The sequence below is a fragment of the Varroa jacobsoni genome, unplaced genomic scaffold (genome assembly GCF_002532875.2).
Source record: "Varroa jacobsoni isolate VJ856 unplaced genomic scaffold, vjacob_1.0 scaffold_299, whole genome shotgun sequence".
Classification (NCBI taxonomy): Eukaryota; Metazoa; Arthropoda; class Arachnida; order Mesostigmata; family Varroidae; genus Varroa; species Varroa jacobsoni.
Window position 1 is genome coordinate 11443 of NW_019213201.1, and position 13682 is coordinate 25124.

The 13682-nt window shown below is 38.3% G+C and overlaps 1 protein-coding gene across 8 annotated transcripts in view; it reads right to left on the reverse strand.

Moving 5' to 3' along the window:
* Positions 1-3445: 3445 nt before the first annotated feature.
* LOC111259148 (uncharacterized) overlaps positions 3446-13682 on the reverse strand; it is a 32648-nt gene continuing 22411 nt past the window's right edge. For 3 of the 8 annotated variants that reach the window (XM_086967749.1, XM_086967751.1, XM_086967750.1), the window contains 3 exons: positions 10774-10939; positions 6234-6401; positions 3446-6010 (listed from right to left, as the gene is read on the reverse strand). In XM_086967749.1, coding sequence (XP_086823875.1) covers positions 5888-6010; positions 6234-6401; positions 10774-10785 — 303 coding nt within the window. In that variant the 5' untranslated portion in view covers positions 10786-10939 and the 3' untranslated portion in view covers positions 3446-5887. Of the gene's footprint in view, positions 6011-6233; positions 6402-6750; positions 6795-9016; positions 9201-10773; positions 10940-13682 lie in introns of all 8 variants that reach the window. The other 5 variants (XR_015310458.1, XR_002679446.2, XR_015310459.1 and 2 more) reach the window with 5 other exon arrangements.

Consider the following 13682-nt stretch of genomic DNA (forward strand, 5'->3'; position numbering starts at 1 on the left):
CTAGATAGGCCATCTTGTGTACCTGGGCTGCATTTGCTTTTATAAAGTACTTTGTTCTGTAATTCGTGTAGACGAGTAATTCATAATGGGGAGACCCATTTTAAGTTCGGTTTCACTGTCTACTACAGCAGAGCATAGGTGTGGGAAAACGAGTACAAGACCATCAAGTAGATGCAGGCGCAATGGTCCCGAGAGGCTATTTGTTGTATAAGTTTATAGCAGCAAGGAAAGCGGGTAACAGTGCGTTTCGTTAGAGTTATACTATATGTCTATTGCGCGTGCTGCATTTTAGATAAGATAAATTAGCCGTACTCAGCAGAGAAGGTCCAAGTTCGGCTCGAAAAAACTAGCTTCTACAAAGTACGTAGAAAACATAAATAAACAAAAAAAAAAAAAAAAAAAAAAAAAAATCATCAATACATAACGGTTTTACCGTCACGCTACCAGGCTGCTTGTCTAAGTGTTGAAATCGTACCATAACCTGCTTCAGATCTAAGAGATTATATAGAGACATAACTTTTGGAAGCGCAGTACGAATTTTGTGCTTCCGCTGTTCTTTAGAAACGATAATTAACGCCAACACGATAATAACTAACTAATACTCTGTGTGCCTTGGCCAGAATCGTAACTAAGGAGACATTCCAAACGTATAAAAAATCGGCGTAACATCGGCCTTTACTTTACTGTTATCTTATTAGCAACCTTACCTTGGACGCCACTCTAGGGTCTTTGACGTTTAGGTACGAGTAAACGAAACAATAGGCTTTACATGGGTAACTCTAGGGCTTCCGTTCCAATAAAACGTCCTTTGAGGGCGATGACCCTCGGAAGATGGAAAATTAAGCGTCGTCAATTAAAATGTTGGATTCGTTCTTATCAACCATTAGCTTATCGGTTTGGAATTTATTAAATGAAAGGAGCCATTGAAGCACTAGCTAATATTTATTACGCAATCACACTTTTTCCTAATTTGTATGAACTATTACATTGTGCAAATAAGTTTCAGCTTTTAGGTCCAAAATCTAGGACAAAAAAAGAATAGGAGTATTGGGCGAAATGCTTAATTGACTGAAATCTGACTGGTTATCATTTCAAATTTCAGAAAACTTTATATCTAACTTCTGCTAACGGATTTGCCTAAGTTGTCATGGGGTACTTTAACTGACCCTGATTTAGTTCATCTATAGTTAAACAAACGTCATCTTTTTAGAAAATCACTGAGAAACTTTACATGTCCAACATAGAAAGTTAAGTTAAGATACATGTGAAATATTTACATTAATGTCTGTCAAGAAACTTTCGGATCGGTTGGAAGAACGCTAGCCGTCGCTAGCTAAATCTAATTCTGCTGTATTGCAAAGACTTCACACTCTATCTATACTCTAAGACGAAAGGACACTATTAATTTTTTTAATAGGTTTTTTAGGCAGAATTTTCACAAATGCGATTCGTCGGACTTATTCAGTCTCGGATAATGTGAACGTATAATTATTTGTTAACTTAGGTTCTTTGGGTTAAGGCTGGGGGCAGAATTGGAAGTTTTCTGTAATACTGTTCTAGTAACTAACTATAACAAACTGACTAAGATCATCTGCGCCTTCGATCATAGAAGCCGGATAAGTATATTACCCTAAACGAACATGGACTTGTTCGTTCGCCAGAACATGTACGATGTATGAGTGCGGTTTTTTAAATATAAAACCTCTACTCTACCAGCAGCACTACCAGGTCCTTTTTTGTAGGTAGTCATGCGTTACCTTATAGGTCACAATGAAAGATTTCGTGCCTACCTAAAAGTGCGTACCCGAACGCTAAGCATTGAACATACACTGACGCTGAATATAACATTAGCGAGTCATTCTTAATCCCTAATATCCTAAATATCTACTTTCTGTCTACATTTGACCACCAAGAGAGTATCGTTTAATCCTGAACCTGAATCGAGAATCATCTGCATAGTCTAGGCGTCGTTGAAATCCGATAAAAATATCTCTAAGTGGAATATGTTAAATGCACCATCTCAGACATCGCGTTGCCGACTAAATAATATCATTCAGTTGAGGCCACGTCGTATAAAAAGTTTCAGAGCGACTTCAGAGTCGCACCGAGACTCCCTCATTGATGGTTTCCTAATCATCCGTACCTTGCTCGTGTAAGTGTTATCTAAATAGTTGCTTCATTTCTTTACTTTATTGTACAGTTGTCAGCTAGAATTTATAGTTAAAGTTGGCGGTGTGTGAAATTATAAGATTTTTCATAAACGAACCGCGTTCTTTGCCGATTGACTAGTGTTATATACAGTCAAAAGTTGTTTGTTTGTTTGTTTGTTTCGTTTATATCACAAGATGTTACCATTGCCTAGGTAAAGAACGGAACAATGAACTGTAGCATTTTCAATAATAATTACCAGTTTCGCGTCTAGACTAAAAAGCTATCGAGCATAGAGTGCGTCACAGTGGTAACTTGACAAGAACTTAGCTTCGATTCGCCACGGGCGGCCCTAAACCACTTCCAAAAAAATCAACTGCTATGTCAGCTTGCATCTTTTAGCTGCAGAATTAAGAAAGTTGTTTCGGCGAGTTATTGCCACGGTAAATGATGGGAAATAAAGCGGGGGTTAGGGACCTTGTCTTCTGCTATTCCACATGGCCATCTTTAGGACCCGAATAAGAACTTGTCACCTGAAGAGCTCTGTAATGCACACAACACCTCGTTGCCGACAAAGTAAAAACTGGAACAGGGAAATAGTAATTTTTCTGGCATCCGTTAAACAATGAATGCAATCTTGTAAGCATTGTACATTATTTGACAACGTCTCAAAAATCATCAGGGCATTCCCTCTACCCGTGCCGTTCGGACATTGCTGTAGAAAGATGTAAATCACACCGATGCTATAACCTGACTTGCACATTGCTTCGTTTACATGAAACTTGACGGCTATACATATGTCTGACACATTTGTAAGTAACGTCCGATGGGTAAATAACTGTGACCGGAACCGACTGATTAACACAAATTCATAGGAAAGCTCTTCTTAGACCGATGATGAAAGCCAGCTCTGTTAAGCAGACCAACTGAGTTTATTTTTAACACCACCCCAGACTAAGGTCTGAAGTAACCCGTCGGTTAAGGCAGAAATCTTACCAGGTCTAGTTTTACTCGTTCTAAGGTAAAGATGATCAACAAGCCGCTATTCATTGTAAATCAACACATGTTCAAGCTACAAATGAGCTGTTTAATTAAAATGCATAGGACATGTACCTAGGTATTTTTCTTCAGTGAAAGCACTTTGCATGTGAACTCCACGCCGACAGCCTTTCACCGATACTCAAATCTACCTATACTAAGAGTCTGGAGGATAAGGATAAGATCTCGTATTGACCTGATACCGAGTTAAGCCTGTTCGCTGTTTCTCATTCAGGTCTCGTTGAAGGTTTGGTTCCTGTCATCTTCCGTACCGCAACAGTGAAAGCAGATGACGCTGCCTGCCAACATGGCGAAACACGTGCTACAAGAACGATGGAGGAAGATAGGGAGCTAACTACGACTTGGAATTTTCTTCTCACAAATACGCGCCTACTTTACAGACATCGGCCAGAACATCGGATAAGATCGCTGTTTTTGGTCTCGTTTAGTAGCGAGGAATGGTTTGGCAGGTAACACGGACCGCCTGAGAGACATCAATTTCTCAGGAGATGTCCAGGAACAAAGTAATCTACTCTCGTACATGAAGACTAGATGAATGAGAGGACGTACATGAATGAATACTAAAGAAACTCAAAGAGTTTTCTTGAGTTGTGAAAGATGCGGTTAACTTCTAGGAGAAAATGAAAATAAGTGTGTACGCATCCGGAAGTCCAGCAAACGGAACCTATAGACTAGGTCGACAAGCCTAGCGGCTGATAGGGCTGTTAATTTGTTTGGTTACGGAGGAGAGACTCTCACTCGACATCGCTAATGCTGCGACAATTACAGAACGAAGCTCTTAGCTTTATAATGCTCGACGCTTTAAAATTTGAAAATACAAAACACGTTATTAAATTGATTCGTGCAACTGAATGATTTGACATCCAAATTGAAATGACCAGCTTAGATACATTTTCCTCGTAATAATCATCATTGCACAAACACATATATACTATACTATATATAGATGTACTATATAAATTTATACAGTAACAAAATGTGTGCTTTATCTGTATTGTACTGCTATCCGTCTACTATATGTTGGCTATTGATCTCGCAATAACAAGCAAAAAAAAACGGATCGTCTTATAGTCAGTATTATACTTCATATTCGTAAAGATCATAAATTATCCAAATTTATAAATTTACTGCTTCCGCTATTAGTTTTTTTTTTTTTTTTGCGCTAAAACCCCCCGACACGTACCGGCGTAGACAGAGCAATAAAATTATAATACTAATTTTTAATTGCTTTCTTCAGTGTACATAAACTTTTCAATATAATTCGGAATCCTAATATCTAGAACAAAAACACGATAAGATTTCAGCTAGATGATTATACCTTTGAGTCGAAAGCTCGACATTCCCCGCGCAAGCGTTTCGTTGCTACCTCAGAAGGCACCGAAGTATGTTCTGACAACAAAATATACTAAAATAAATAGTACCTGAATCGATAGGAACCGATTCACAAGTTTCTCACTCGTAACTTGAGCAGGAAAATGTTGTTTCATGGGACCCTATTTCAACTGAGCTGTATAACGGCGCCCCATAAGTACCATAAACAATCGAAATCATCGATGAAATAAAACGGATTTATAATGAATAGTCTCTGACCGACAAGGGGCCTGTAAAATACTTTCGGTAAAACCTATTCGTAACAACTTTTATTCTAGAGTAATTAATGTGGTCTTTGTCATTGCAGTTGTTGTCAAACCATTGAAAATCATCTTATGTAAAAAAAAAAAAAAAAAAAAAAGTACTTCATCATCCGAGCCGTTAATTAATGGCCGTTTTTTTTTTATCTTTTCGTGTGCATCTGGATGATTGATGATCTTCGTGGGCGGGCGTCATTTGTTCCCAAAAGTCAAATTTATGATTTTCTCCGTTATCAGAATTTAAGAAAATTAAAGAAAGCCAGTTTTATTTATACAAATATATGCAGTCATTTGTAGAGGAGCTCAACGCTATCTATAACTCAAATTCTAATTTACCTTTGACAATTGTGAAAAGCCATCTTCCCTATAAAAACATTATCGAATACCTATATTAGTATATCAAGTTATATCGAGGGCAAGATGTAAATTACAACAGCAGTCAAAATGTGTAATGTACCACATATGTTTTAAACACACACAATGAAGATAAAAATACAAACAAACTACCATGAAGCTTAGAAACACACACATTTCTATACGTATAGAGGAGCTTTCAATTGTGTGCACGATATGTCAAAGTCCATCTACATAAACGAATCTTTTTTCCCGTTATTACTTCCGATCTCGACCACAAATAGCGTAAAATTTATCTCACGAACAAGCCAACATAGATAGAGTATATCTCTAAGCCCCGTAACGGTTGTCGATTTTTGCCACTATCTACTTAGAACATGAAGTTGCACAACAATTAAAACGAACCTCAGCCCCTAGGCAATGCGAAACTTCTATGGACATTTAGCATATAAACGCTTAAAAATTCCTACATTTATAGGCACTATATCGTTACGTAGACTAATATAAAGGTTATCGTAGTAAGACGTACAGCGTCTGGCGAAGAATATCGATAGAAAACCATGTATTTTCCGTGTGTATTTTTCCGTAAAAACCAAAAGGCATGACCTTCGAAAAGCAATTGGCAAGTATAAACACAGCGTAAAGAGACATTGCGCTAACTATTGTACTGTATAGTTGAGTCTAGTAAAGCGCTTTCAGTAAAAATAATTAAAATGGTCTGTGTGACCGAAACCCTCTCTGTACCCTGGTCGATAACGGCGATGCCCTCCGTAATATCGACGGTGCCAGACATCCTGCATCGCTAACGCGAGATGAACCTGAAGTTTAAATATAATAAAAGATAAAAGGGTTGCCATTAATTGTGTTAGCTTGTTCGTAATAGATGCATGTATCAGCACAAATGTTGTATAAGAAGTGGTCTGGATTGTTTGCGCGCAAAGCGTTACAATGGCGTCTTTAGAAATTTTTCCAAACTTAGACAGCCTATGATAAAATGTTATCTTTTTTTTTGTATGTAAGAACCTAATTATTTATACATACTTGAGAAAGCCTCCCAAGGCCAACGGCTCCTAAGGCGAGTGCGCCTTTAAGCAGTTTTTTCCTTAGGCCAGATTCAGCCGGAGCAGCAACGAAAACTAAAAGTGAAATCAACCATTTTGTTAAGCGTGTAGCACCGAAAATGGTCCCGAATGTTGGTAATCCAGTCATCTGTGAAGTTAAATGATTTCAATTACTAGCATTCTAAAAACTTGGCATCATCACGCGCATGACCCCTAATTTTAAACAACGAAAAGTTTACTCAGTTAAATCGAAGCCCACCAAATACGGACTTGTCTATGTATATTTTCTTGAAACTACTTTTCTAATATAAACATTATACCTTAAAATCGCTGATAGGTTCATTCGGGCAAAAAAATGCGGCAGGCCTTCCTAAAGTACTCCTGAATAAAGGGATGCAACGAGCCTTTGCCGTTCATGTCCGAAATTGGTGTCATTTAGAAAAATAATTTGCTTTTAGAATTAAAAAAAAATGTGTGCCAAATTTTCTTCTATTTACCTTTTTCACCTGGGTGAAGCTACCCGAAATACTGATTCTGAGACCTGTTAATAAAAAAGATTAATCTTTTTTATTACTTCTTTTTAATCGACTCTGTGAAACGTAAACGTGCTCTTATATTCAGTGAGGGCTTTGCTTCAGGCGAGGGTAGATTCTTTCTTCCCCTTTCTTAAACGTCTCAGCTCTAACGTGTCCTTTAAGTCATCCAAATCATAAGGCAAAGGCGCGCATGTTTAATGTAATAATAAGGCATGTGTTTAATATATTCTTATCGGATGAAGGACAAACAAGGTACGAAGGTTATAAAAAACGTCTATGAATTAATCATAAGATAATTGATGCCTCATTAATCGTTCTACTTTTGCCGTGGCGCCTGAACAATGAGTCTTCTCCAGGGACAATACAAGCGGACGCGAGGTAAATTCCGATTGATAAGTTTACACGCATCCAGCTAACAAATCAAAATCAATAACAATTGCCCACCGGCAAAACAGAGCTTCTGACTTGTACAAGGTTTTAGTTCAGTCAGTTATGTAAATAGATTTCAATGGCTTCAAATTGGTTTGCCCACTATGGTTTGGAAACTATCGGTTATATAGTTCCGCGAGGTACTGGATGATTACGATCAGGAGTTCGAATGCTATCGATCAGATGCCATTTGTGTTTTCTATACAATACGAACAATTGCTAGGTACTCTCTATGAATGTTTACCTAAACTTGTGAATATTATATCGATAAGCACTGTTTCACTTATAACAGATAAGTATCGTATAAAGATAAAAAAAAAAAAAAAGAAAAAAAAGTATCTATAATTGTTAGACTGGTTAAAAACGCAAAAAAGGGTTAACATCGCTTGGGGGACAGAAAAAGAACTATTCATGAATTCTCCAAAACAATGTTTTTTTTTGCCGGGGGGGGGGGGGGGGTGGGGGGCATTTGTCATACGTGCGGCAGTGATGGGGGCCAAGTTTGATCTTGGTTGCAAAAACGACGTTCATACTTGTTCAGCCCAACATCGGGCGAAAAATTTTACTTAAATGATGATAAAATTATAACATAAAATTAGGCATTTTCAGTCCGAAGTCGAAGGCCCGCACTGTAATTAACCAGTAAATATATAATAACAAAAAAATATCACGACGGTCAATATAGACTAACCAAGGTCTACATCTACGTGTGTATCGCCCTCTAAAGCAGCCTATGCCTAGCGATCACTTCGATCTAATTTTTTGTGGGCTAGTACAATTTCGCCTTAAAAATTCCTATTTTTTTCGCTAACTCGATTCAACACGAATATCTATGAGAGGTTTATTCTAGGAAGTTTTCGCTAATTTAAAATGGTTCATTTTTGTGACAGAATTGAAAACTTGAGTTTTTACGTTTGGAAATTTACAAAGTGTGTCAATGAAAACTTAGAAGACAGATGAACTTTAATTAGAAAACCGGAATTCAATTGACACCTTTATTATGACAAAGGTTAGGTTATGCTGTGCAATGTTGACATAACGTCTTGAGAATTTTACCATTGTCCGAAACCGCTATTTCGGTTTCTTGTCAATCTTGTTAACCGGGATTTTTCTTGTCAATTGTCGACACATTTAGCATTATCCAAAAATCAATTCGATCCACAATGGTTCAACTAGTAAACAAATGACCCAGCTCAGTATTACAACTAGAACTTGGAACTATTACTTATGTATATGCATGTTTTTCACAGCACTATATATATGTTATATAATAGCTATATAATAGCATACAATAGTGTATTGAGACATCTTTACGACACTAAAGCGGTCTCAGGTTCGGCCTGATTAATAGGTAAAAAAATCTAGAGGAACACTGATACTAAAATCAAACGAACGAATACAAGGAAAAAGATCTAAGCTAGATATCCCAAATTCGTTCATTGGTTACGATTGTAGAATCTATCTTAACTTGAATCCAGTTTTTCTACGACTACTTCATCGATTAGGTTGTTTTTATCCTGTCGTGCATACATATGCCTGTGTGAGTAACCAATCAACAATCCATCCATTCTTAGAAGATATCTCTTATAAGATAAGCTTTTTCTGCAAATCACCCTGTTATCTAAGTTGCGAACTTTATCGCTTGAAATAGCAGCATAGCGAAGATCTGATTAGCACGTTCCAACAATATGTTAAGCTTAACTTTATTAAGCATGCTTCCGCACGTAACGCAACACATTTCCTTCATAATTTTAGGCTCCTTATTCTTAAATGACTTTTTCCAGGCTAGGCAGCGTACCTATATGGGCGTTTTCCACACGTGAACGAGACAAGTTAGATACCACTATAAACTGTTATCAGCACATTGCAGCACAGTCAAGCCAGGGATGACTTGTCTAGACCCACGAGGAGGTCGGCGCCTTCGTTTGACTGAATTTTTACATTGTTGCCCCTGATAGCGGATACCGTGTCAACTTCATAAGCTGAAAGCGAACATACGTATTAAAGCAAAACAGTATTGAATTGACCAATGAAGAGCAAAAATAAAGAGGAGCGCATAATAGTACTGGGCACTTCTGCAGCTGAATGGCCCTGGCTTACAGAACCGTGTGAGAAATGAGGCCTAGCGTTCGCAGGCAAGATTTCCATGTAAATCTTCCAAAAGTTAGGTTGTCGTTTAATTAATGAAATTGATTGTGATATCGCTTAGTATCCATATAGCATATATAGTTTTGAAGCACTAAAGGTACTCGAGGTACTCTGGTTACTATATTTACAGACATCTTCGAAATAAAGATAAATGCATGTTCGCATGCTTGAATATCACTTGGACAGTGTATATGTCATCAACGGTATATAGGAAAAGAGTCTTTTGCCCGTTGGAGTACCTTTTAGTTCACACGCATTAAAGTAGCATAGTTCATCGCAGTGAGGAGGTAGCACATGGGCGCCATACGCTTGTAACAGAGGCACCCCAATGCTGTTCCTCTGTTCCTGTATTGCCGAGCTATAAGCAGGTTACTTGGCGTAATTTTACAATGGTGCATGTTGAGAACACATCTCTGTTCCTTCAAGAATTATTATTATTAACAGGCCTGGGCACCAAATGCAGTCGTACATTACGTAAAACTGTTTCGGAATACAGATTGCCGTCCAACAGTCTAGGCGCATATATTGATTTCTTATACCAACACATTTCAAAGTACAATCTAACTAGCTACCCCGAACGACAAATATAAGCACATAGCTTGTAGACATTGTATCTACGATTATACAGCTGATAGGTCCCAATAGAATCTGATACGATAAACGTCAGGTGGCAGCCTGCGACTATTACTTAAGCCGAATACCTACTGCGTTCTGCCTGTGTCCTGCTGAATATAAACGTCAAGGGGGACAGTCGTCTTGTTAAGCTCAGAGAACTCCAAACAGAGGACAAACAGAAAGCACCGTTCTACGGCGGTTTTTTGTGGCCTATTTGTTGATTCGAATCAACGTCTGCTCTCTGACTTTTCAAAGGACACGCGGTCGTGCAGAGCAAGTAGCGCAAGTCAGAAATTTCACGTCAATCGTTCGCTTTGATTACTCTGTCCGATGGTAATTTTTGGACACTGACTATTTCATACAACGCTATCAAATAGTACTGCAAAACTGGAAACAAACATTATACGGGAGTGAGATGAATAATAGTGGTATTAACATGAAAACCCGTGTCATTGGTGAAATGGCTAACCACATAAAGCAAGCAATAGGGGGGTAGAAAGTTAGCATAGCGACAAGAAACGTTGCGTAAGTTGCGCTAATAATTCCCGTATCTTCTTTATTTAAACTGGTGCCAAGTTTATGACAGGTGCTAAAAGTTACATATCTCTATATCCGTATTTGGGCGTCGCAGCCCAAATAGTTAATATTGGAAAACTCCAAGTTCCATCAAACCTTACGTAACGTAAATAGATAATCATATAGGAACATATAGTACGCTGTATAAATGTATAATTACAAAAAAAATTATGCGCTTAAGTAAAATGTGACAGGCGCGAACAGAGTAGCTCTTACCGAATCTTTCATCAGCTCAGATTCGCCGAGTCAAAACGAGGGGTCGAACCGTTCCAGGGAGGTATTTGGCATTGTCACCGCCCTGATTGATCTGCTGCGCAACGTGAATGGACGCTGTAAAAAGTGTTGCCGCCTCTGTTTCGATTACGCCCCAAGCTACTTCGGCCTACATAAAACGGATATGAGCGACATCAGAATTAAATATATCGTTATTAGTTAATGGAAAAAAAAAAACATGGATTTACGGCAAGTTAACTAGAACTACTAATTGCGATATAACTAACTAATAGATTTCTCCCTATGGGATTCGAGTCGGCTGAGTAAACCAAAATCGCAAATAAACCGTACTGCCTTTCAACTATATGAATCTAATCGATCCGCCTAATAAAAGCATACATATATATGAGTATGGAGTGTTCGGAACAACTTATAAACGTATCACTTACCTTCATAAGTTTCTTCTCAAGAACATAGCCTTTGCTTGCCTTTTTACAAGTAAAACTAACTAGCGCAATTAATATAAAAAGAAGTCTCAATTACGTTCGTTAGCGTAGAGGGTATATAATATCGAAGTTCAATTGTCTATTTTTTACCTCACGTGTTTGTAATGTTCGTAAACGAAAAGACCGATAACGTTTTCGAAATTCAGTTCTTCACCTTCATATTTACCAATGGCTTCTGTCTTCACAAGATTCAATAGGCATAATTTGGAGCCCTATCGCAATTCAACGCCCTTGGTTTACAAGAGATTCTAGTGATAATTCTCGTCTTTACTTCGATTCTACAGTGTGTAAGCTACCGCGTAAGCTATACAAACGGTGGAAGATCTACTTCCCTTAAACTATCTTTAGTGACTTAGAAAATAACATAGTAAAAAAAAACAAAAAAAGAAAGGGTATTTACATTATCCTTTAGATGAAGTAAGAGTGTATTTCCCCTGAGATTGACACCATAAATACATCTTTTTAGAATTCCCCTGATGGTCAAACGCGAACACTTTCGAAGTCTACCGTACCTGCAGCCTTATTTCGATTATATTAGAAACAATGATGTAATTCCACTTGGCGCAAAAAAAAACAGTGGATTGGTCCGCTGTTTAAGGGCGCTGTAATATATACCTGCTTAAGAGCCATACATATCCCTCTCCAAAGCTCCTCACTCAAATTATATCACCTAAATCGACCTTAATTCAGCAAAATTTATGCGATGCAGACGTCCAATTAATGGTCAGAATTGTAAAGATGGCGAAACGTGACAGAGTACAGCTGTTTCCGGCGGACTGCGTTAGCAAGAAACTAAGTTCCAGCCAGACGCCGAAGTTAAAGTTGGATTGCAAGACACAATGCCGTTAAATGTAGCAGCGTCGAAAAACTTACAAGCATTTGGCTCAAATCTACGACACTACGAATAAGTTTTAATTCGATGACTGCCAATTGTCGACCGTTTCGACCACTACTATGGCCGTGACGCCCACACGGATGAAGGACAACCCGCACGCAGCCACGCGTGTCTCCTTCGACGGCTCCTTCGATCGGCAAAACAAACGGTGCTACTAAGCTCTGCTGGCAATTGCGATGAGCTGTAGCTCTTTTCGGGCGAGTTCGCAGGGAACAATAGGTCTGTCACTGAGAGTAATAAAACAGTTGAGTGATATGTGAGTTACAGAATGATATTCAGATCACGGATCAGGACAATTCCTCGCTGCTCAGATACTGAACGAAGTGAAGAACATTAGAGGAATTACCACTGGAGCAGATGACAGAAAATTCTAAAAGCCAATCGGTCTCTTTCGTCATTTAATAGGGAAGAAATCACATTAAGACCTCAAATATAGCGAAGAAAAATATAAACATTTTAACAAAGATTCGGCCATCTTTTTTGCAGAGTTAAAAAGGTATTCGATTTACCAACGTTGCTGTCCAGCCCTGACTGATTCCCGCTGATAATTTAGCGGTCCATTATCTAGATCTTCGCATCGACAACTTTTCCTTTTCCAGAAATGGGAATTTTTTTCGCAGGGCTACTTGCATTCCCCCGAAGTTGGCCCCGATGATTTTTTGGTCTTTCGCAGGCAGCAAGAGTATTTTATAGGTTTCTTGAAAAGCTAAAATATCATCTCTCCATCTTATGCCGTGTTTTGGTGTTTTCTACCGTACGCCTACTTTTCTACCTACTGCTAGATTTTGTTATATATCTTAGGCCTGCTTGTCCTGCTTTTAACTAAAACATCCAGTCGTTAAAATGTACTTTTATCAATTGCAGGACTCTAGAATAGTTCGTCGTCTTAGCTAAGACGTGACGAATGAAGAACAAACTTACCCCCAGACCCCGCAGTCGTCGACTCATTATGGATGAGTTATCTATAACAGTTAAAGATTTGTATAATTGTCGTCTATCTGCCACTCCTCATTGTTTGAGACGATCAAATCCATTGTTTGTTACCCTTCACCGCTGCCATAAAATTGGCAGTGACATCTTGGTATTCACATTTACAAAAGGCAAGAAGTATTTTGTTTTAGGTTATTGGATATCTCTTGCGTGACGCCTAGAAATGTCTACATTAGCAGTATGCTTGCCCAACAGGGAACAATATTACATATAGCTCCTGGGCATGTGAACGAAGTTTCAGGGGCGCACAAAATGACTGGTGCATATGCCAAAAGAGACTTCTCTTTGTGCTCCTATGAGGAAAATATGCGGGTTGAGTTTAATAGTTACCGATGTATTTATCTGTCTGAGGAGAACATAGCGTAGCATATAGCCTATATCGAATATAATATCCACAACGTGACATAGTTTATCCCTAAAAACCACGTCCTAATGTACGAAGGCAGTACCAGTTCGTGGGATAAATAGTTTTCATAATTCCCTCTTTATTTGTTGAATATAAGTTAAAAAAAAAAAAGTAA